Here is a 22,040-nt window from a genome sequence, read left to right on the forward strand (position 1 = left end):
GGACTGGAGAAAAAGCCAAAACTTGCAATATCCTCCTCCCAACTTGAAACTTTCTCCTCTCAACTTCAATTCCCTCCTAGGATCCACCCTGCCGTCCTTTACTCAGCCCCCAAACTCACCCACGGCCAGGCTGTGTGGCCCCAAAGCCCCGTGGGCTGAACTGATGCCCTCTGAATGAGCCTCTGTGCCCATGCTGGGTGCCCCCAGAGCTGGCAGGCAGGAGGGGAGCTGTGAGGCAGCCTCCCCAGGGATGTGTGCCAGCCGCTGGCCCCCGTTCAGCCGGGGATGCGCAAGCCGCGGGTTCAGCGACTGCGGGCGCACAGGGCTGAGCTGCCCCTGCCTGGGCCAGTCCCCATTGGTCCCAGCCCAACCTCTCCCCCTGCAGGCTCTCCCTCCTTCCCTCTGCTCCTGCCTGTGCCAGGGCAGGGTGGGCACCTGGGGCAGGAGGGCAGTGCTGGGGAGCAGACACTGCGAGGGTGAGCAGTGCAGCAAAGTGAATGTGTGACTGTGGGTGTATAAAGGAAATACTCCCAGCTGCTGAGGGGTGAAGGATCACCACAGCCAGGACAAGGGAAGCAGCAGCACAAGGCAGCCAGGGAGGCTGAGACAGCAAACCCAGCTGTGCCCTGGGTCACCCCGATGGATGGAGGGACCAGGACACAGTCAGGTTTGCATTCCCATTCCCACCTCCTGCCCCAGCCTGGCCCCGCTCCCAGGGACAGACGCACAGGGGCTGTGGAGGGAAGACATCCACCTCTCTCTGCATTTTTTCCCTGTGTGGCTCAGTTTCCAGAGGGAATTCACTGTGCCAACTGTGCAGGCAGCTCTGAGGCACAACAATAAACAGCCATGGCAACCAAACCTGCAAAATGGTCAGAATCCCACAGGGAACTGCAGGTTTAGGTTGGGGCACAATTAGGCTCATCCTGAAGGAAAAAAACACAACCTTAGAAAACTTTTCACTTCCTCAGACTTCAACACATGAAGAGCGGCTTAAGTAGCCTGGAGGCCTCCAGAATCTGGTGGCAATTATTATTTTTAGTTAGAGCTTTGGGTTAAATAAGCTTCTTTTAACTCGTGTGTTTTATTTAGGATAAATTCCCGGCTCTCACCCGGCCATATAGAATCATGAAAGGTTTGGGTTGGAAGGGAACTTAAAGATCATCTTGTTTCACCTCCTGCCATTCAGTACGGTGTAGAAAACAAAATAAAAGAAAAAAAGTCATTATTACATGTGTCTTTCATGGCCCAAGCTGAAGCTCTGCCACACAGGCCCCTTGTGTCCAAGTACGATCCTCCAAACAGCTGGATTTGGCATTTTTCTAGGCAAAACACTCCCTCAAGATTTGCTGCTAAAAATAAACAGGATCATAAACTTTTACAACCACCCCCATAGTACTAAATTTGACACCTCAAGCAAGTAGGATGCTGGAAGTGCTCAGTGTTTTGTACCATGATGAGGGAGCAGCACAAACCTTGAAAGGCACTTTCTGTGTTACCCTTTCAGCTATATACCCAAAACAATAGCATAAGTATTAACTATGCTCAATTCCAACAGCTACTGGATAAATTAAAAAAAATGCTTCAAAAGTTGGTAAGCCCCCAACTTTGCAAACAGCAGGGAAAGAATTCAAGTGAATCAAAGTCCAAAACCAGAGACGAAATATTTACTTATTTCAAGTAAATATTTCACCACTTTGGCTGTGAAGGCCAGGCTGTGACGGGATTGCTATGAGGGCTGCGACAGATGAGTAATGCCATGGCTGACTCTCACAACTCAAATGCAAATATCATGTATATTTGTTAGGAGAAGTTTTATAGATTTATAGTTATGTTTTACTGCCCTTGTGTTGTTATCAGGGGGTGGCCTGGGACATTTGGGAGGGTGGCATTGTTGCTGTGACAAGAGCTGGCATCAATTGAGATTTAAGGAAATGATCACCACCACAGGACAGGGAAGGAGGAGTCGGTGGGCAGAGCTTTGGGAGGGGCCAAAGGGTTCAAAGCACATGGCGGGGGAAAAAATCCTTTGCTCCAGCTCTGTAATATTTTCTCTATTCAGTCTTCTGTTGTATTTTGATAAAGGTTTAACAAACCTTTTACATTTTTGAAAGTGAGTAGCATTTCTCACCAGGCCAAGCCGTGATGGGGATTCCAAGAGGACCACGCCATGAGGGCATTTGCCATGAAGGGGGTGCCATGAGGGCCATGCCCTGAGGGTACTGCTGTGGGGACTATGCTGTGAGCGCCAAGCCATGAGGAGACTGCCATGAGGGCCAAGCCATGAGGGGGATGCCATGAGGGGGGTGCCTTGAGCGCCAAGCCGTGAGGGCATTTGCCCTGAAGAGCGGGGATACCCCATGAGGAGTGTCCCGCCATTTTGCGGTGCGGGCGCGGCGCACACGGCCCCGGGCCGCCCCCCGCGCCCCCAGCCCGGCGCGGGCAGCGCGGGGCCGCCGGCAGCGCCGGGACAGCGGCAGCCACGCACCCGAGGGAACCGCGGCTCTCCTGCACGCTTCCAGCGCGGCTCGGGAACTTACTGTGCTCCAGAGGGCATGCGATAGTAGAAAGAAACGCTCCGGAAATGCAACAACCAGAGAGCACCGCAGGGGGAGGAGGGACGGGAACCAGCGAGCGGTGTTGTTTTCGGCTGGGCCATCCGGAGTTCGCTTTAGCACAGCAATCCCTGAAGTCTAGAGCGGCTGGGGAAAGGGAGAGAGGCTGCCCAAAGACCTTAGGGATGCCTAAGTTGTTTTTTACTTTATCCATCGCCTCAGGGGCTGAGTGTGGTGGTCTGTGAGGGCTGTGCAAAGTTGGGTTTTGTCTCTACATCCCCTGAAATACCACATCCTTGGTTTGTCCCACATTTAGAACTTTTTGCTTTATGAAGCCAAAGCATATTAGTCTTAAGTCTAATTTAGCATTACAGTTGTGCTATGATACTGTTAATAAAACAAAATTTAATCCAGTTTTCCTCCCTTCAAGAGCTATAATGTGAAAGAATCACCGTTCTTTGTAAAATACCTTAGGAAATAAAATTTAATGTTCTTTTTTGCATATTTAAGCACCAGACCAGACTTCTCCTTTGAAAGGGAAAGTCACATGAATAAATGCTCTTAGTATTGCTGATTGTAGCAGAACTACTATTACTAATGTAATATAAGTATTACAAATATAATCCTAATATATTACTAATATATTACTAATTAACTAATGTTGCTAATTGAACATTACCAGCAGCAATCACTGGTCTCAACAAAATGAAAGTAAAATATTTAATTAATCTGAAAACCATCTGACACTGAAGCTGAATAAAAGAGTTTAAATAAAGGGAGTTTAATCACTAAATAGAGATGGAGGGAGCAAGAAAAGTTATCTTCCTGTAGGGCTGTGGATCCTCATGTGTATGAGGAGAGACTTCTTGTAATTATCAGATTAGTTTTGTTTGTAAGGACTCAGAGGGGAACATGCAGCACGCACTAAAGTCCTTCTCTGGCTTTTTTGAGGCAACTTTTTCATGTTTTTGACATGCCTGGTTGAGACAAGGCCATTTGCATCAGCTGAATCTAAATATATCTGAAATTGTTCAACTGAAACATTTTCAGCCTTTATTTTGATATCAAAAATTACATAGTGTTCTACCAGTAAATCTAACATGTATTAATGTGGGCATGGCATAAACAGGTAAAAGGACTTCTTAATTGTAACTACTTTAAATGCAATAAATCAAGTGTGACATAGAAGTAAGCAAATTGATCCAAGTATCTGATTAATTTTTTTCCCACAGTCAATATTAGGGCAGATCAGCAAGACATAGCGAAGAATTATGCTGATTTTAAGGGGTCTTGCAAGTGATCATTAAACAATATTGATGGTGAAAATTTTTAGACCCCAGCAGTAATTAAACAATTTTACTTGGGTTTTCACAGAATCCCAGGATGGCTTGGGTTTGAAGGGACCTTACAAATCATTTAGTAATTATCATAAGCAAGGATGCCATTCACCAGATCAGGTTTGGAGGTATTTTAAATTTATTTCAGGTCAACTAACTCCCCTAAGTTACTACTACAGAAGCTGTGTGTGGGGAGAGTTCCAGCCATACGATTATTCGGTTTTACAGCCTGTTTGAACAGCCATATAATTAAAATTTTATTTGATTAAGGCATCATGGGCAGCACTGAAGGGGTCCCCAGGGTGGCTGTACTCTGGACAAACTCATTTCTGTGCGTTCCATCACCGCCAGAAAAGCTCCGACTTTCCCAGGCGGGCAAAAGGCGCACTTTATTTATCCACCTCCCTTCGGTTTCCCCCCTTTGTTCCTTTAATTTTCGCGGCCCCGCTGCCAGCCCCCGGAGCACATGTGCGTGTCACTGCCGGGCGGAGGGGGAGGGAGGGAGCGCGGGCGGGCGCCTCTCGCATGGAGCCGGGGCTGAGGGCCCCGTGGTGATGCAGCAGCAGCCGCAGCACCGCCCGTGTGCGGGCAGAGCCCCCTGAGAGCCGCCGCCCGCCCGGAGCACACGCGGGGCTCGGCCCCGCTCCATGGGCACCGATGGAATCGCTCCCGATCGCAGCCGCCGGCGCCGCGCCTCAGCCCGCCATGGCCTCGGCCGGGTAAGCAGCGGCCGCCGCGGGGACTCCGGCGGCGCCGGGGAAGGGTGTGCGGGAGCCGGGGGAACGAGACCGGCGGTCGTGGCCGCCGCGGTGCCTTCTCCTGCCCTCCGCGGGCCCGCGGGGGCTCGGACGCGGCGTACGGGGCGCGAGAGGGGCCGCGACCGACGGCGGCGGGGCGGTGTGTCTGTGTGGGGAAGGGGTCTGCGTGAGGCGGCGGTGTGGGCGCGGAGCGCCGGGGACTGGTTTAATGCTTTCACTGGGAGACGGGGACGCGCTCGGGGCGGCTTTGCCGGTGGCGGCGGCGGCGGGCGCGGAGCGCGGGGGGGCGGCGGGAGCGCCACAACATGGCGGCGGCGGCTGAGGGGACACGAGACCTTCCTCCCCCCCCGCCGGAACCCGCCGCTGCTCTATGGCCCGTGCGCCGCGCTAGAGCGGCCGTTCGCAGCCGCACGCCGCCTCGGCCAATGGCGACACGGTTTACAGCGAACGCGGCCAATCGCAAAGGCGGCTGACGGCGGGGACGTCACCGCGCGCCCCGGGCCGCGGTGCACTGTGGGATGCTGGAGGCCTCGCGTCGGGGCAGGAAGGAAGGGGGGGTGTCATGGCGACGAATATCGAGCAGATCCTTCGGTCCTTTGTGGTCAGCAAATTCCGGGAGATCCAGGAGGAGCAGCAGCAGCAGCACGGCGGGTAACGGGGCGGTGGGGAGCGGCGGGGAAGGACGAGGGGCGGAGAGAGACGGGCCGCGGCCTGAGGGTCGTGTCGGTGGCAACATGGCGGGACCGGGGGGTCGCGGCCGAGCGGGCGCCCTGAGGGGGACACGGCCCGGGGGCCGAGAGAAGACGGTGAGGGGACGCGCCCACCCGCCCTCTCCGCTCTTTCGGTGCTGCCCTCCCGTCGGGGCAGGCGCCTGTACGGTTTGTCTGATTTACGGCTAAATTTGCCGAGTTTATCTCGTGAAAGAAGGAAAACCTTGGTAAGAGCAAGGAAAAGCTGGAAGGGAGCGCGTTGCGTGTATTTATTTTGTGGAGGAAACCCCTACAAGGCCGTACGAGCACGGGAGATGTGGCACATTCCAGAATGTGGTAGGTTTTTTTTTCCTTGCGTCTCAACCTCAGCAGTCACAGAGTGTCCGGGCTGAATAAGTGAGAATTTATCCAAAGGCAGAGTTTTCCCTAAGAGCACGCCTTTTTCAGGAGGCTGGAGTGCTGCTCTGAAGAGCTGGATATAATAAATGTATGTGAACGACAAAAAATGTCTAAATCAATGCTCAAAATCGCTTGTGTTAAAATGATTCTTTATTTCTTTTGGTTAGTGCAAATGTGGAAGGGCAGCCCAATGGTGACACGATCCCAGCTGAGCAGGCCGGGCCCTCCGAAGCCTCTGGAGCTGCTGGGAGTTGTCAGAGTGAGCAGATAGTGCAGAAAGTAGAGGAAGTGCTCTCCGGAGCCCTCGGGACAGAGCTGCAGTGCAACCCAGGTAATAAAACTCCCTCTGGCACTTCTCTTCTTGGTAAGAAGGTTGTGACTGTGCCTAAGATCAGATTTATAGAGATGAAAAGGTGCTGCTCCTCTGGCAAGTTGACATTAAATGTGGTTAAATATTTTCCTTACTGTGCTTTTACATCCAGAGGTGGCCTGAGAAAGAAATTATTTAGAAATTGAGCTGGTTATATGTAACATTGGTATGTTGGGAAAGTTGGAGTTTTTTTCTTTCCAGTACTGAAACAGATAAATATTTTCCATATGTATGCATATATATGTCCATAAATTCTGAGTTATTTTATATATAATTATATAAAATTATATATAAAATTATATATAAAACATATATGTATATTTTATGTATAATTTTAGATATACTGCAGTGACCCTGAAGTGTGTATGTGTGTGTGTGTGTGTATATATATATATATATATATATATATATATATATGTTACTCCAGGGTCGCTGAACTGTTCTTAGTACCAAAGCTGATGCTGATAGAAGCAGTTTCTGCTTTGGGTTGCTTTTCAGGATTATTTTAAAGAACATTTATTATAAAACAGATCTGTGATGAACTGTTCAGTCAAAAGATGATTTGCTGTTGCACAGTGTAGGTACTTATATTACAGTCTTGCAAAGGGATTTTGATGTGTCAGTCTCAGATCTTAAATAAATCACTTGATTTTTTAAGGCTAAAAAGTCACATCTGAGTGTCCCCTCTTGTGGGACTGGTCCTTGCTATAAGATTTCTGCCTGTGGAGGGTTGGTGAGGTGATGAAGGCTGTAATTACTGCATTTGGCATTTTTGGGAGTTCAAACACAGGTGACTGCAGTGTGCTGGGTGAGTGCAGTTCCAGAGGCAGCACAGAAAAGTTTTCATTTCAGAGATTCTGCTGGCAGGAGTCTGGGATTGCTCTGGGGCTTTTAGCAAAGGGGTTTGTGTACCTTGAGCATTTTCAGGTTTTTTATTTCTGCTGTAGGAGCAGCACTTGAGGCTGACATGGGGAGGTTTGGGTAGATTCTTGGTTGGTTGGTGATTTTTGTTGCTTTTGTTTGGTGATGTGATTTTTATTTTTATTTGGATATTTTTTGTTGTGTTCTTGTGTGGAGGACTGAGACAAGGTCACATGGTAATAAAGAAGTGAGAGATGTTAACTTGGGAGTTAATAAACCTACCTGTGGCAAATGTTTCCATTGTCCATCTCTAAAATGAGTTGGACAAGAGACAGTATATGGTTGTCTGAATCTAATGAATTATCTTTGCAGAAAAGTTCATTTTGTAGAATCCCAGAATGTCCTGAGGGAAGGGACCCCCAGGGACCCCCCAGTGCCAGCCCTGCCCTGCCCAGAGCCCACCAAGCCCAGCCTGGGCATCCCTGGCAGCGCTGGCCAAAGGCTCCTGGAGCTGTGGCAGCCCCGGGGCCGTGCCCATTCCCTGGGCAGCCTGGGCAGTGCCAGCACCCTCTGGGCAAGAGCCTTTCCCTGCTGTGCAGCCTGAGCTGGCCCGGCCCGGCCCCAGGCGCTCCCTGGCGCTGTCCCTGTCCCAGAGCAGAGCTCGGAGCTGTCCCTGCGCTGCCCCTCGGGAGGAGCTGCAGCCCCGGGGAGCTCTGAGCTCAGGCTGCTCCAGCCTGGGCTGCCCAGGGCACCTCGGGGGCCCCTTCTACACCCTTTCCCACCATTTTCTTGTCCCTCCTGGTTGCCAGGGCACTCCTGACTCACTTCTAGCTGACCCTGGACCAGGGCCCTTCCCACAACTGCTCTCCATCCACACAGCCAGGGTTGCCCAGTCCAGCACTTCCCCTGTTAAACTGCACACAGCTGGGGAATGCCAATCTCTCTGATTTGTTGAGGTCTTTCTGCAGGGCTTCTCTACCCTCAGGAGGGCCAACAGCTTCTCCCTGTTTAGTGTCCTCAGCAGAGTAATTATTCCTTTGAGTCCTGTGCCCAGGTTGTTAGTGAAGATGTTGAAGAGAGCTGGGCTGAGAATGGGGCCCTGCAGAACCCCAGTAGTGACTGTTGAGCAGTCAGTGACACCAGCAGTAGTGACTGGTGTCAGCCCCATGTCACCCCAGTCACTGTCACCATTGGTGCCCAACCCCTGGCCCAGTTGCTCACCCACTGGGTAACACAGTTCTCCATCTGTGGGCTGGACATTTTGTCCCTAAATTTGACTCCTTCATTGTTCCCTCTCAATGCATTCAAAGCAACGTTGGTGCAAAAACTATTCCTAAGTTGCTTGTCCCATAAATATGTACCTGCTGTACTTGTTGTGGAATCCCAAGTCACATTCATTTAACAGTATTGCAGTTAACCAAATGCTTTTGCAAGATTTTGGATACTGGAAAGTAGTGAGCTTTGGGATGACAGATTCTGATTGGAGGGTCTGTGTTGCTGCCCTGGCCTGTATAAATAGAATCATTGAAAAGAACATGCAAGCAGACTCCAATGTACAGCTCATACTTAACAGAAATCCCAGCAAGTTGCCCTTAATCAAGTGCCTTTCTCCTGAAAACATGAAAACATGGCACTGGGGCTCCAGAAGGGCAAGAATCTAACAAATGATAAAACCAGAGGGAGGTAAGGTACAGAATTGAAAGGTGGTGATGAAAACTCCAGCCTCCCTCTTTCCTTTCCCCATCAGTGATTTGCTTGTCCCCACAGGCATCTGAATTTATTACTTTCCTGTTGGAAGCAAATGCTCTCAGAGGAACGTGCAGCTTTGCAGCTGCAGTCCTGCCTGTCCCAGTAGCTGTTCCAGTCTGCACTGCCTTAAAGTGGGTTTGGGACTGGGGGCATGGATGCTCTTTTCCAAATTTGTTAGACCCTAGTGAGTAACTTGGTCAGTAAATACCCAGGGAATTTCTAACACAGCAGCAGCGCTGCTCTCACTCAGGGGTTAAAGCACAACAGGGGGCAGTGGCTGGTCAGGTCTCATAGCATAAATACCCACTTTGGGAATTTGTTGGGAAAATGGGAATTCTTGTTTATCTTCCATGTGCAGCACTGGGGGTTTGAAAGCACATCTCCAGCCTGCTGTTAGGATGTGCTGTCCCCTGAGTGTGGGTGGTGGGACATGCACCCCCTGTGCCCCCATAGGTGATTTCCCATGTGCAGAGCTGCCCCAGCCCTGGGCCCAGCGCAGGGAGGAGCTGGAGCTGCTGCAGAGAGCCCAGAGGAGGCTCCAGGATGGGCAGAGGATGGAGCAGCTCTGCTGGCAGGAAAGGCTGGCACAGCTGGCATTGCTCACCTGCACAGGAGAAGCTTTGGGCTGAGCTCAGGGTGGCCTTGCAGGGCCTGGAGGAGCCCCAGGAAAGCTGGAGAGAGACAATTGCCAGGGGATACAGGGACAGCACACAGGGCAGTCATAAAAGGGTTTGGGTTGGAAGAGGACCTTGTAGGTTCTCTCATTCCAAACTCCCTGACAAGAGCAGGGACACCTTCCACTATCCTGAGTTATTCCAAACTTTGTCAAGCCTGGCCTTGAACACCTCCAGGGATGGGACAGCTTCCCTGGACTGCCTGTGCCAGGTCCTCACCTTCCTCACAGGGGAGAATTTTTTTTTAAGATCGAATCTAACCCTACTCTCCCTCATTTTGAACCCACTGTCCCTTGTCCTGTCACTCCAGTCTTCCACCACCTTTACTGTACTTCCAGGTGCTGGAGGGTCATGGTTAGGTCACCTGAAGTCTCTCCAGGTGAACAATGCCAGCTGTGCCAGCCTTTCCTGCCAGCAGAGCTGCTCCATCCCTCTGCCCATCCTGGAGCCTCCTCTGGGCTCTCTGCAGCAGCTCCAGCTCCTCCCTGGCTGGGGCAGCTCTGCAGGTGGGAAATCACCTGAGGGGCACAGGGACACAATGCCAATCCCTCTCCTGATCCCAGCTGGGGGCTCAGCCCAGGGCAGGGGGGGCTCAGGGCTGGGGCAGGCCAGGGCTGCTCCCTCTGCTCATCCCAGCCTGGATTGATGCCAGGGGTTACCCCAACCCAAGTGCAACCCCTGGCCTTGTTAAACCTCAGCAGATTCCCATGGGGCACTTTTTGAGTTTGTCCAGATCCCTGTGGATGGCCCCGTCCTTCAGAGGTATCACCTGCACCTGCAGCTTCGTGTCACCTGCCAAACTGCTGAGGGTGCACTTGAGCCTTCTGTCATTAGTGAAGATATTGAGTAACACTGATTCATTAATGATGCTATTAAGTAACACTGGTCTCAGTACAGACTCCTGAGGGACACCACTGCTCGCTGATGTCCATCAGGACTCTGAGCTTTTGACCACTGTCCTCTGGATGTGGCCATCCTAACAACTGCTAATGCCCCTGACAGTGCACCTGTCAAATTCTTCACTCCAGTTTGGAGAGGAGAAGGTTGTGGGGGCACTGGGTCAAATACTTTACAGCAATTCAGATAAATGCCATCTGTAGCTCTTCCCTTACCCACTGGTGTAGCCAGGCCACCACAGAAGGTCAGACAGGATTTTCCCTTTGTGAAGCCATGCTGGTTGTTTCAAATCACGTCTCTGTCCTCCATGTGCCTTAGCAGAACTTCTAGGAGGATTTGTCCCATGATCTCAGCAAGGAGGTAAGGCTGACAGGGTGGTAGTTCCCAGAATCTTCCTCTCTTCAAGGGAATGGCTTTTCACTGCCATAGGGCAGGGTTAGATCATGTATTAGGAGAAGATTGTTCCCTATGAGAGTGGTGAGGCCCTGGCACAGGTGCCCAGAGCAGCTGGGGCTGCCCCTGCACCCCTGGCAGTGCCCAAGGCCAGGCTGGACACTGGGGCTGGAGCAGCCTGGGACAGTGGGAGGTGTCCCTGCCATTGCAGGGGTGGAACAAGATGAGCTTTGAGGTCCCTCCCAACCTAAACAATTCCATGACTATGATACTACTTGGAAAGAGCTGTGTTCCCTCTGGGCCTCTGTCCTGACTAACAAGATTTGGATAATTTTTTGAAAGAAGTGTTGTTTTATTACCTAAAGTAACTCTGAGAGAGAAGAGAGCTGGGAAGGGTGTGTGTCCTGTTTGTGTGTGTGGATCTTCAGTGAATTGGGCATGGTTTGCAAGTTGAATTGTTTTTTACCTCTGTCCATACTTTACAACTAATCTGAAAGAATTTTTATATGCAATCTTACAAATGTTTACAAGGTAAATGTCATTTTTTCTAGATGTAGACAAAAATACAGTGAAAAATAGTACTCAGTCTACAAAAAGGAGCTCTACAGGTGAAGATGAAATTCCTAGAAAAAAAGCAAAGAAAAACAAGAAGCACAAAAGCAAGAAGAAGAAGAAAAAGAAGAAGAAAAGGAAGAAAGAGAAGAAGCATAAAAAGCAACCAAAGGAATCCAAGTTGAGTGCGCGTCCCGGAGAGCCTGCAGGCGTGCAGCCAGCCCCTCCCTTGGTGCCGGAGCAGTCCAGCTCCCAAGTGAATGTACAGCAAGGAGTGTTTGCAGAGGCAAACCTGGTGCAGCCAGAACTCTGCTCCAAACCTGCTGAGGGGCTTGATAATCAAGCTTTAGGACTTGTTTCTCATTCAGTGACTGATTCTCAGCAATCTGCAGAAAATCTTGGAAGTGGGGAGGGGACTTTGTGTGCAGCAAATCCTCCATTTAATTTAGCAAGCATCCAGTCTAATATCCCAGAAAATACTAGTATAGCTCAAACTAGAATTTGCACTAGCGAAGAACAAATTCAACAGTCACATGAAAATATTTATCCTGTAGCTATTAATGCCAGTGTTGTTGATACTGGAAATAATACTTGGTCCAGCATCCCATCTGGAATTGTCAATAAATCAGAGATTCAGAAAAATTCAGTAGAAGCACTGGGAGGTACAGAAGTCACTCTTAAATCTCAAGGCATTGGGGAAGTAAAAGCTTCGGACGCAGCTCTGGAGCCTGAGGCCATGGAGGTGTTGACTTACTCGGAAGTATCTCATCAGTCTGTGTCTCACAGGGCAGCACAGGGGTTAGGAACAGCTTCAGAATCCGTGTCCCTGGCAAGTGGTGTGACAACAACCCCTACACCTGCAAATTGGGCACATCCAGGTGCTGTGACTGTAGCTCACATGGTTGTGGCTGGGCAAGAAGTGAAAATTCCAGAAACAACTGAAAAATCTCTACATGTGGGAAATGTGAGAAGTGTGGAGAGACCTTTGGAACTGGGGGGTGCGAGCAGAACTTTGGAGCCATCCCTGCAGCCCTCAATAGTGTCTGGGAGTTTGAGCATGACCCAGGGCAGCCCTTTAGAGGCTTCCAGTGTTCTGAAAGCAGGTGTACCTTTGCAACATCCTGTGACAGTGTCTGCAGCCACCCCTGTGACCCACGTGGAAATAAGTGCCAAAACACCTCCAGGACCAGGAGCTGTTACTAAAATGAAGGATATGGAACCAGCTGTGGGGAGTGTGAAAGCTTTAGAAACAACCATGGAACCTGTTGTAGCAAAAGATGTTAGAGCAGCTCTTGAAAGTCTGCAAGGCAGAACTGTGGAAGGAACCACTGGTTCTGCAACAGCAGTGGGCGCATCAGGAGTGTTCCTACAGCATGGAGTCTTGGCAGAAACAAGGAGTGTGGACAGAACCCAGGGATCTGCACTTCCAGCAGGATTGTCAGGTATGAACGTGGTTGCAGAGACAAGAGGATTAGGAGCAACTTCAGAACCTGCAGCAGTTGTACAGACCTTCATTCCCCAAACAGCTCCACAAGTGCACATGGCAGAGGGTTTTAGAAGTCCACGAGCAAAGGATCCAGAAGGTACTTCATTGCTGAGAGAATCAAGACCTGAGAGTGAATCACATGTGAGAGGTTTGGCACCTTCCATGTCTTTGCAGAAGGAAAATACACAAGGTCCAGGAGGAGTCCTGAGACCAGTGGCTGGGGTGGAAGCAAAACCTTTCACAACAGCTTCAGTGAGCTTACAGGTAGAAGGTGTGAAAGCTTCAGAAGAAGCTGTGCATTGTGGGACTGTTGCAAGTCCGGGACTTCCTGCCTTAGAAAGGACTCCTGAACCTGTGGTTGCATGTGAAAGCGTGGAACCAGTTAGAGAGGCCGAGGCATCAACAGGGGTGATGCCGTGGCAAGCCACAGCAGAGAGAGAAGCTCTCCATGCAAGCCAGACACAGAGTTCCATCACTGCACAGTCACAGATCATGGCACACACAGGACCCTCACACACTGAGGTGCTGAGGAAGAGAAGGGATTCGGAACACGTTCCAGAAGCAGACGCAAGGAGCAGAGAAGCAATCCTAGAAACTGTGCAAACTTCAGAAACCAGTTCAAAATCTATTCAGGAACAAAGAGTAGGTCATTCAGCAGCAGTGTTGGAGTCTTTGCCCAGAGTGGAAGAAAACAGTGTGGCGTCAGGAGTACTGACAGATATGCAAACTCAGGGATCTACTGTAGAACATGAAATTGCAGCAAGGAGCACCAGCACACAAGGAAATGAGCTCTCAGAAATGGAGAAAGCAAAATATCTGGAACCAGCATCAGAAGCTGGAGGAACGAGGTGGTTAGAGACAACAACAGAGTCTGCAACAGTAGAGGTGAAAGGTTCTGAAACAGGTGAAAAGCTTGAGGTACCCATGGGTGATGCTTCAGCAGCTGTTCCAGAATACTTGCATGCTGAAAAGCAACAAGATCTTCAAGTAGTTCTAGAAGCAAAACCTGCTGCAGAATGGAAGAGTTCAGAAGAGACTCCAGAAATCTTGGATGTTTCTGAAATAAAATCTTCTGAAGCAGTTCCAAAACCAGGGGATGTGAAAGGCCAGGAAACCACACTGGAACATGAAGTGACAGCCGAGGTACAATATGTAGAAGGAGTACAGGGTCAACAGGTGGAGGATATGGTGATTGAGAAGGAAGATGCAGAAGAGACTCAAACATCTGAGCCTTCAGTTGCAGAAACAGTTTTAAGTTCTTCACATGCAGCAGAGGAAAAAGTTTCAGCAGGGACTCCTGTAGCAGAAACACAAGATTTGGAAACAGCTCCTCGTACTGATGTAGAGCTGAAAGATGCAGAAGCAGCTGCAGGGGTGGAGGCAGAGACAAAAGATTTGGAAGCAGGTCCAGCACCTGAGACTGATGCAGAAGCAGGTCCAGAACTTATAGAGGAAGGCCAGTTGGAAGACACTCCAGAGGCTGAGGATGTCAAAGAAGCAACTCCTGAGGAGGACTCAGAGAAAAGAGACTCAGAAACATCTGATGTGCAGCCTGATGTGGCAGCACGAATGAAGGAGACTCTCATGAGGCTTGAGAATGTTGTTGAAAAAAGTAGTCATAGAACCAGTGAGAAAAAACATGATTCAAAGAAACAGAAAAGGAGCCGTTCCAAGTCTCAGTCCAGGTCTAGGAAGCGGAAGAAAAAATCAAGGTCACGTTCCACTTCCAGGCGTTTGACCTCTAAAAGAGCGCGTTCTAGGAGCAGAAACTATTCCGTTTCCAGAAAAAAGCATTCCAAATCTAGGTCCCGCTCTGTGGAGAAGAGAGAGAGAAGATTGTCTTCCCGGCGGTCCAGGCGCAGACATTCTAGGTCATCTGACCGTTACAGGTCTAAATCCAGATCAGCAGAAAAGAGATTGTCCAGACGGAGACGCTCCAGGTCGTCTGACCACTACAGGTCTAAATCCAGGTCAGTGGAGAAGCGGCTTTCCTCCCGAAGGTCCAGACGCAGACGCTCCAGGTCGTCTGACCGCTACAGATCCAAGTCCAGGTCCGTGGAGAAGCGATTGTCCTCCCGAAGATCTGGGCGCAGACGTTCCAGGTCTTCCGACCGCTACAGGTCTAAGTCACGGTCAGCGGAGAAGCGATTGTCCTCCCGGAGGTCTGGGCGGAGACGTTCCAGGTCCTCTGACCGCTACAGATCCAAGTCCAGGTCAGCAGAGAAGCGATTGTCCTCCCGAAGGTCTGGGCGAAGACGTTCCAGGTCTTCTGACCGCTACAGATCGAAGTCCAGGTCAGTGGAGAAGCGATTGTCCTCCCGAAGATCCGGGCGCAGACGTTCCAGGTCGTCCGACCGCTATAGGTCTAAGTCACGGTCAGCGGAAAAGAGGTTGTCCTCCTGGCGATCCCGCCGCAGACATTCCAGGTCCTCTGACCGTTCAAAATCTAGATCCAGGTCTTCAGAAAAGGGAGGAGGCAAAGAGTACTCCTGGAGGTTCAGGAATCGGTCTGGTTCCTCTGATGGTTCAAAATCCAGGTCAAGATCTGTTGAGAAAAGAGGTCGGAAGGCGTCTGTGCGGAGGTCCAAACGTCAGCGCTCAAAGTCCTCGGATCGCTACAAGTCTCGGTCCAGGTCAGTAGAAAAAAGGGATCGAAAGCAATCGTCACGGAAGTCCAAACGTCAGCGCTCCAAGTCCTCTGACCGCTACAAGTCTAGATCCAAATCAGTGGAAAAAAAGAAGGAATCCTCACGAAAATCCAAGCGTCGACGCTCAAAATCTTCTGAGCGTTACAAGTCTAGGTCTAGGTCTGTCGAAAAAAAGCGCAAGGAGTCTTCAAAAAAGTCCAAACGGAAACGTTCCAAGTCCTCTGACAGTGTTAAGTCAAGGTCCAAATCTGTAGAAAAAAAGGATAAGTCATCCTCAGCAAAGTCCAGTAGCAAGCATGAGTCTTCTGAACTTCAGGAGTCAGCCAAACGTCTTGATGAAGATGTTCCTCAGTCTTCTTTTGGAAGTGACGATAAATCCTCTAATGGTCCCACATCAGTAGCTTTGTCTGATGGAGTAAATGGCCCAGTGCTGCCACCATCATTTGGAAGTGGATTATCCAAAACTTCGGAGAGCCTTGAGGAAAGGTCCTCATCTGTTGAAAAACCAGCAGATCTGCAGCATTCTGCCACATCTGAATTTGATACTTCCAAAACCCCAGATGACCAGGAACTGAGATCCACATCTGTGGAAAAAACACAGGATTCAGAGCTGTCTATGACATCTGAAAATGGATCAACTGAAAAAGCAGCAGCTCTGGAGTCTTCATTGCTACCTGAACTTCCATACTCCACATCCAAGTCAAGATCCTCATCTGTTGAAAAAGGAGGAGATCTAGAAGCTTCTTCAGTAGCAGAATTTCATGTCTCTGCATCCCGTGAAGGTGAGTCCAGAGCTGCACCTCTCAAAGAAGTAGAAGGTCCGGAGCTTCCTCCTGCGCTAAAAAGAGAGATGGAACTTCGGTCATCTCTCCTGTCTGAAGGTGGAGTCTCCAACTTGTCTGATGGTCACAATTCACAGCACATCCCTGGTGAGCACAAAGAGCTTTCACAGGTCCTGCAAGTACCTGAACGTGAGTCTTCCCAGCTGGCTGACAGCCCTGGAGCAGTGGAAGCTCAGAGGCCTTTCCTGCCACCTGAGATGATCCGCCCTGTGATCCCTGATGGCTGTGAGTCAGGCCAGACGCAGGAGCCTTCTCTGGCTTCTGACGGTGGACATTTTGTGTCTCCTGATGGACATGGATCAGGATCCAGCTTCGCTGCACCAATAGAGGGGCATCCATTGTCTGTAGGCGAGTCTCTAAAGTCACCACATGGAAATGAACAAAGATTTTTATCTGTAGAAAAAGTCAAGACTCCAGATGTTTCCCTGACATCTGTAACATTGTGTGGTTCTGTTGAGGTGTCTGCTGACGTCATTTCAGTGTCTTCTTTTGAAGTTCACGAGTCCATACCATCTGTTGACAAAGCTTTAGATGGTCCAACACTTCCACAAGTGCTTGAAGTTGACTGCTCCAGATCTTCAGAAATGCACGAATCAAGATATCTGACTGGAAAAATAGATGGTGCGGGATCTTTGGTGATGTCTAAAAGTGGGATTCCCATATGCCACGATGGCCACAAAGCAAAGTACAACTCCTTTGAGCAAACAGAGAGTGCAGACCTGTCCGTGGCATCTGAGCTCCGGTGTTCCATCTTGCCTGAAGGCTATAAATTGACATCTGCTGCAGTTGAAAAAGTGGATATCCAGAAGCCTTCTCTCTCACTGGAAAGTGGCTTCTCTATGTCTGCTGATGGCTGTGAATCAGTGGGCACACCTGAAAAACTACAGCCCCCAGTGGCTGCTGTGCCATCAGAAGGTGGGGTTCTGCTGTTGCCTGACAGTCATGAGCAGAGACCTGTCCCTGCAGAGAAAGCAGAAATGCTGAATTCATCTGAACTGAAACACCTGGCATCCCCTGATGGCTACAAGCTGAGATCTGCCTACAGTGAAGAAGTGCAGGAGCCCATTCTGGTACGGGAACGCCGGTGTTCTGTTGCCTCCGATGGTCATGAGTTGGCATCCACCACTTCTGAAAGAGCTGAGGAGCCTTCTCAAGTGTGTGAAAATGAGTACACAGTAGGGCTTGATGGTCCGGAGTTGACATCAACCCCTGCTGAAAAAACAGAGTTGCGGAAGCTTTATCAGATGCCTGAAGAAAGATGTCTGGAGTCCATCGACAGCCAGGACCTGCAGTCACCCTCTGCTGAAGAGACACAAATACAACAGCCTGCTCTGGTGTCTGAAAATGATCATGCCGTGTCCTGGGTGAGCCAGGAGTTGAGGTCCAGCTCTCCTGAGAAGGCAGAGATGCAGGAGGAGGCTGTGGTTCCGGAACCAGAAGTGCAGGAGCGTTCTCTGCTGCCTGAAAGTGAATATGGTGAGTCTCCTGAGGGCCAGGAGGTGGCTGAGGCCAGCCCTGCTGAGAAGGACCTGCAAGAACCTTGTCTGACACCTGGCAGTGAATGTTCCATCTTCCATCAAGGCCAGATACTGCAGTCTGGCCCCACCAAAAGCACAGCAGTGCAGCAGCCAGTGCTGGTCCATTACGCTGTGTCTCCCGAGGGGCAGGAGGGGCAGGACTCTTCTGTGCTGTCTGAAAACGAGTACGAGGCATCCCCCAAAAGGCATCATTTGGGATCCAGTCCTGTTGAAAAAGAACTGGAGGAACATTCTGAAGCATCTGAAAGTGAAAGTTCAATGTCCAGTGATAGCCAGGAGTTGCAGCCTGCTGTTGCTGGAAAAACAGAGGGGCAGGAGTTGTCCTTGTCTGAAGGAGAGTGTTCCATGACTCCTGAAGGTCAGGAGCTGCAGTCCAGCCCTGCTGAAAGAGTTCTAGCCAAGGAACCTTCTCTGACATCTGAACATGCTCTGTCACCTAAGGAGCGCGAGTCAAGATTGGAGTGTGCTGAGGAGGCAGAGGGTGTGGATTCTACTGTGACAGCTGAACGTGACCATCTCTTTTTTGAGAGCCAGGAGGTGAGTTTCACCTCTCTTCAGAAAGCAGATGTGCGGGACCATTCTCCAACACCTGAAAATGAACATGGAGCATCTCCTGATGGGCAGGAGTTGAGATTCACCGCTGTTGAAAAAGTAGATGGTCTTGAACCATTGAGAGTGAATGATAGAGCCTCCATGTCCCCTGATGGCAGCGACTTGAATTCCATCCCTGCTGAAAAAATGGATCATGCAATGCCTTCTTTATTGCCTGAAGGACGCTCAGTGTCTCCTGATAACTGCAGTGTGGGCCCTGGAGAAGAAACAGGGGATCTGGAGCCCTCTGTGAGATCTGAGCGCAGAGACTCCACATCCTCCTGTCAGGAAGGTCATGAGCCAAGGTCTCCCATGGAGGAAGAGGGTCTGGAGTCCTCTGTGACTTCTGAACATAGACAATCCCTGTCCCCTGAGGGCCATGACCAGAAGTCTATTGCAGATGAAGAAATGGATGATCTGGAGAGGCGTTCCACTTCCCCTGATGAGCACGAGTCAAGATCTAGCACTGGTGAAGAAGCAGAGGATGTGGAGCAGCCGTTGACAACAGAACGTAGGTGCTCTGAGTCCTCTGATGAGCACGAGTCAAGGTCAACCACTGGAGAAGAGGCAGAGGACGCAGAGACCTCCTTGGCAGCTGGAAGAAGAGATTCCGTATCCTCTGATGACCGTGAGTCGAGGTCTGCTGCTGGGGAAGATGTAGAAGATGGGGAGCCCTCCTTGACAGCTGAACGTAGACACTCCACATCTTCTGATGACCACGAATCGAGGTCTTCAGCTGATGAAGAAGCAGAGGATGTGACAGCTGATCGTCGCTCTGTGTCTCCTGATGGACGTGAGTCAAGGTCCACTGTTGGTGAGGAAGCAGAGGACCAGGAGCTCTCGTTGACAGCTGAGCGTAGACACTCCACGTCTTCAGATGAACAGGAGTCAAGGTCTACTGCTGGTGAAGATGCAGAGGATGTGGAACCCTCCTCGGCAGCTGAACAAAGAGATTCCACCTCCTCAGACGAGCAAGAGTCAAGGTCTACTGCCGGTGAAGAAGCTGAGGATGCGGAACCTCTGACAGCTGAACACAGACGTTCCGCATCCCCTGATGGGGCTGAATCGAGGTCTACCACTGCTGAAGAGGAAGGAGAGGATGCAGAGCCCTCCTTGACAGCTGAACAAAGAGAGTCCACATCGTCAGATGAGCATGAGTCAGAGTCTTCCAGTGGTGAAGAGGAGGGAGAGGAGGCAGAACCCTCTTTGGCAGATGAGGAAAAGCAGGATTCCGTGCCTCTTGAGCAGTCAGAGGAACAGGACTCTTCCTTTGTCCCTGAAAGCAGACGTTCTGAGTCTTCCGAGCGTGAAAAATCCAGATCTAAATCGGTTGATAAAGCATCTGACAAGGAGTCTCCACAGAGATCTGTAAGCAGACACTCAAAGTCTCCTGCTCACCAAAAGAGTCGATCCACATCTGTGGAGAAAACAGCGGACAAGGAGTCCGTGCGGAGGTACAGACGGAGACGCTCCAGGTCCACGGCTCGCCAGAGGAGCCAGTCAACCTCTGTGGAGAAAACAGCAGACAAGGAGTCCTCACGCAGGTCCAGGCGGAGACGCTCCAGGTCTGCTGCTCGCCAGAGGAGCCAGTCCAAGTCTGTGGAGAAGGCAGCAGACAAGGAGTCCTCACGCAGGTCCAGGAGCCGGCGCTCCAGGTCCTCCCAGCGCAGGTCCAAGCGATACGACGCGGACTCGCGCTCCAGGCGGAATCGCTCCAGGTCAGCCACGCGGAGAAGAGCGTCCAGATCTCGCTCCAGCTCCCTGTCGCGTTCCAGGCACAGGAGGAGAAGCAGGTCGAGGTCGGCGTCGCGAAGACGGCGTTCCTTGTCCAGAGACAGGCGCAAGAGGTCTCAGAGAAACAGGTCGAGGTCCACTGACAGGAGGAGGAGAAGGTCGGACTCGCGGGACCGCAGGATATCGCTGCGGTTGCGGAGCAGGAGCCGGACCCCGCTGCGGCAGAGGCGCTCGCGCTCCAGGGGCAGGAGGAGGAGCTCCAGCCGGTCCCCGATCCGGCTGCGGCGCTCGCGCTCCTCGGGCAGGAGGCGCTACAGCAGATCCCCCGACCGGCGCCGCTCCCGCTCCTCCGAGTTCTCCAGCCGGTCACCCAAACGTCTCACAGACCTGGGTAAGTGCTTTGTTTCGCTGGCTCCGTGGGGGGGTGGTAGGGGTGGGTTCGCACGTCCATTCGTAAGGGATTTCTTAGAAGTCACTCTGTGCAATAATCTCAGGCAGTGACTTCCAGCAGGAAGGTTTATCAATGCTGAGCATTTGAATGGAAGCCTCCTTAGAGCCAGTTTTACCTTGGTTTTAGAGCTTTTGTACAAAAGTAGTGTAGTTTCAGCCTCAAGGAACATTCTGAATAATAGTAAAGGCCAAGTACTTCAAGTACTTGTATGTAAGAAAATTTAGAATTTTTATTCCTGAGAACAAAGGTCATTCAGGTGCCAGTTGGAGAGTCCCAGGCTCTGTTGTCAGCTGTTCCCAGAACTCTGTCTTGCCTCTTCCCATGGTAAGAACATAAAGGAAAGAGAGACTTGTTTGTGAAAATGCTCCCAGACCCAGCAGGTCGGAAAATTAAATAAAATAAAATCTTAAGAGCTGCATCTTTTCTCTGAGCTTGGAGGAAGAGAGACTGTGTTGTTTCTATGAGTTAATAAGGGGAAAGAAGGTTTGAACTGGGAGATCAGCTCTTATACAGAGTGTGAGGAAACCTCCTGTGGTGGACTTGAGGTTCTGAACCTTCCAGTCCTGCCTCAGAGTTGCCATGGAAGCCTTCCAGTTGGGGAGTTATTTGCAAACTGGCCAGAAGGCTGAGTTTAATTTTGTTTGCTATTTCTATGTTAGGGCTGTCCTTTTTCTCCTTATTCAAGCAAAATACTGTTCTGCTAACAGTTTTGCATCTAATGGTATTTTAAGCAAGAGCATGTTTTACTTCCTCAGAGCTTGTTTTTCTGTTTGGTGGGTGTAAGTAGCTTTTGGGCTACATCTGGGGAGATGAGGCTTCCTCCAGAGGTTTGAGAGCTTTTCAGAGGTAGATAATGAGGAAACTCTGGAGCTTATGCGGTGTAGGAAGGACTCAGTAATGCCAGGACAGGAATAAATGAGTGAAGTCAGAGGCATCAGAACAGGGTGGTTGGAGGATGTTGAAGCTGGGACTGCTGGGTTTCATTGCAGTTTCACTTGCCTTCTGCACAGCCCAGGCTTAAAGTCTGGAGCAGCTCAGTACAATTCCAGTTATTTTCACAGAACATAAAAATGCACAGTGCAGGTAGAATCTTGTGTAATTTACCAGAGACATTTCTTTATTATTAAAACAAGAATCTATAAAAATAATGACTTCTCTGTGAAAAAAAACCCAAATCTTTTTAGACAAGGCGCAGCTCCTGGAGATCGCCAAGGCCAACGCAGCCGCCATGTGTGCGAAGTCCGGCGTGCCCCTGCCCCCCAGCCTGATGCCTCTGCTGTCCCAGAAGAAGGATGACAAAGCCAACCAGAAGTCCTCGAGGGACACCCTGAAGGAGCTCACTGAGGTGAGGGGGAACAGCAGCATCCAGCCTGGAAATGAGCACACTGGGCTTGGTGACCTGTGAGAGGTTGTCACTGTGTGCTGCTGTCACTGGGAGCTGCCTCGTGTTCACAGTCCCCAAATCCCTGGGGCTGGCAAAGCCCTGCCAGCCCAT

The 22,040-nt window shown here is 50.6% G+C and overlaps 2 protein-coding genes across 5 annotated transcripts in view; one reads left to right on the forward strand and one right to left on the reverse strand.

Moving 5' to 3' along the window:
• GART (phosphoribosylglycinamide formyltransferase, phosphoribosylglycinamide synthetase, phosphoribosylaminoimidazole synthetase) overlaps nt 1–2,567 on the reverse strand; it is a 34,719-nt gene extending 32,152 nt beyond the window's left edge. The window contains exon 1 of the mRNA XM_058018869.1: nt 2,541–2,567. The gene's annotated coding sequence lies outside the window, so the exon portion shown is untranslated. The remainder of the gene's footprint in view (nt 1–2,540) is intronic.
• A 1,827-nt stretch (nt 2,568–4,394) lies between these two features.
• SON (SON DNA and RNA binding protein) overlaps nt 4,395–22,040 on the forward strand; it is a 36,808-nt gene continuing 19,162 nt past the window's right edge. For 2 of the 4 annotated variants that reach the window (XM_058019131.1, XM_058019132.1), the window contains exons 1-4: nt 5,193–5,301; nt 5,927–6,090; nt 11,255–20,485; nt 21,730–21,890. In XM_058019131.1, coding sequence (XP_057875114.1) covers nt 5,213–5,301; nt 5,927–6,090; nt 11,255–20,485; nt 21,730–21,890 — 9,645 coding nt within the window. In that variant the 5' untranslated portion in view covers nt 5,193–5,212. Of the gene's footprint in view, nt 4,612–5,171; nt 5,302–5,926; nt 6,091–11,254; nt 20,486–21,729; nt 21,891–22,040 lie in introns of those variants that run through there. The other 2 variants (XM_058019130.1, XM_058019129.1) reach the window with 2 other exon arrangements.

Source organism: Melospiza georgiana, chromosome 2 (genome assembly GCF_028018845.1).
Source record: "Melospiza georgiana isolate bMelGeo1 chromosome 2, bMelGeo1.pri, whole genome shotgun sequence".
Lineage (NCBI taxonomy): Eukaryota > Metazoa > Chordata > Aves > Passeriformes > Passerellidae > Melospiza > Melospiza georgiana.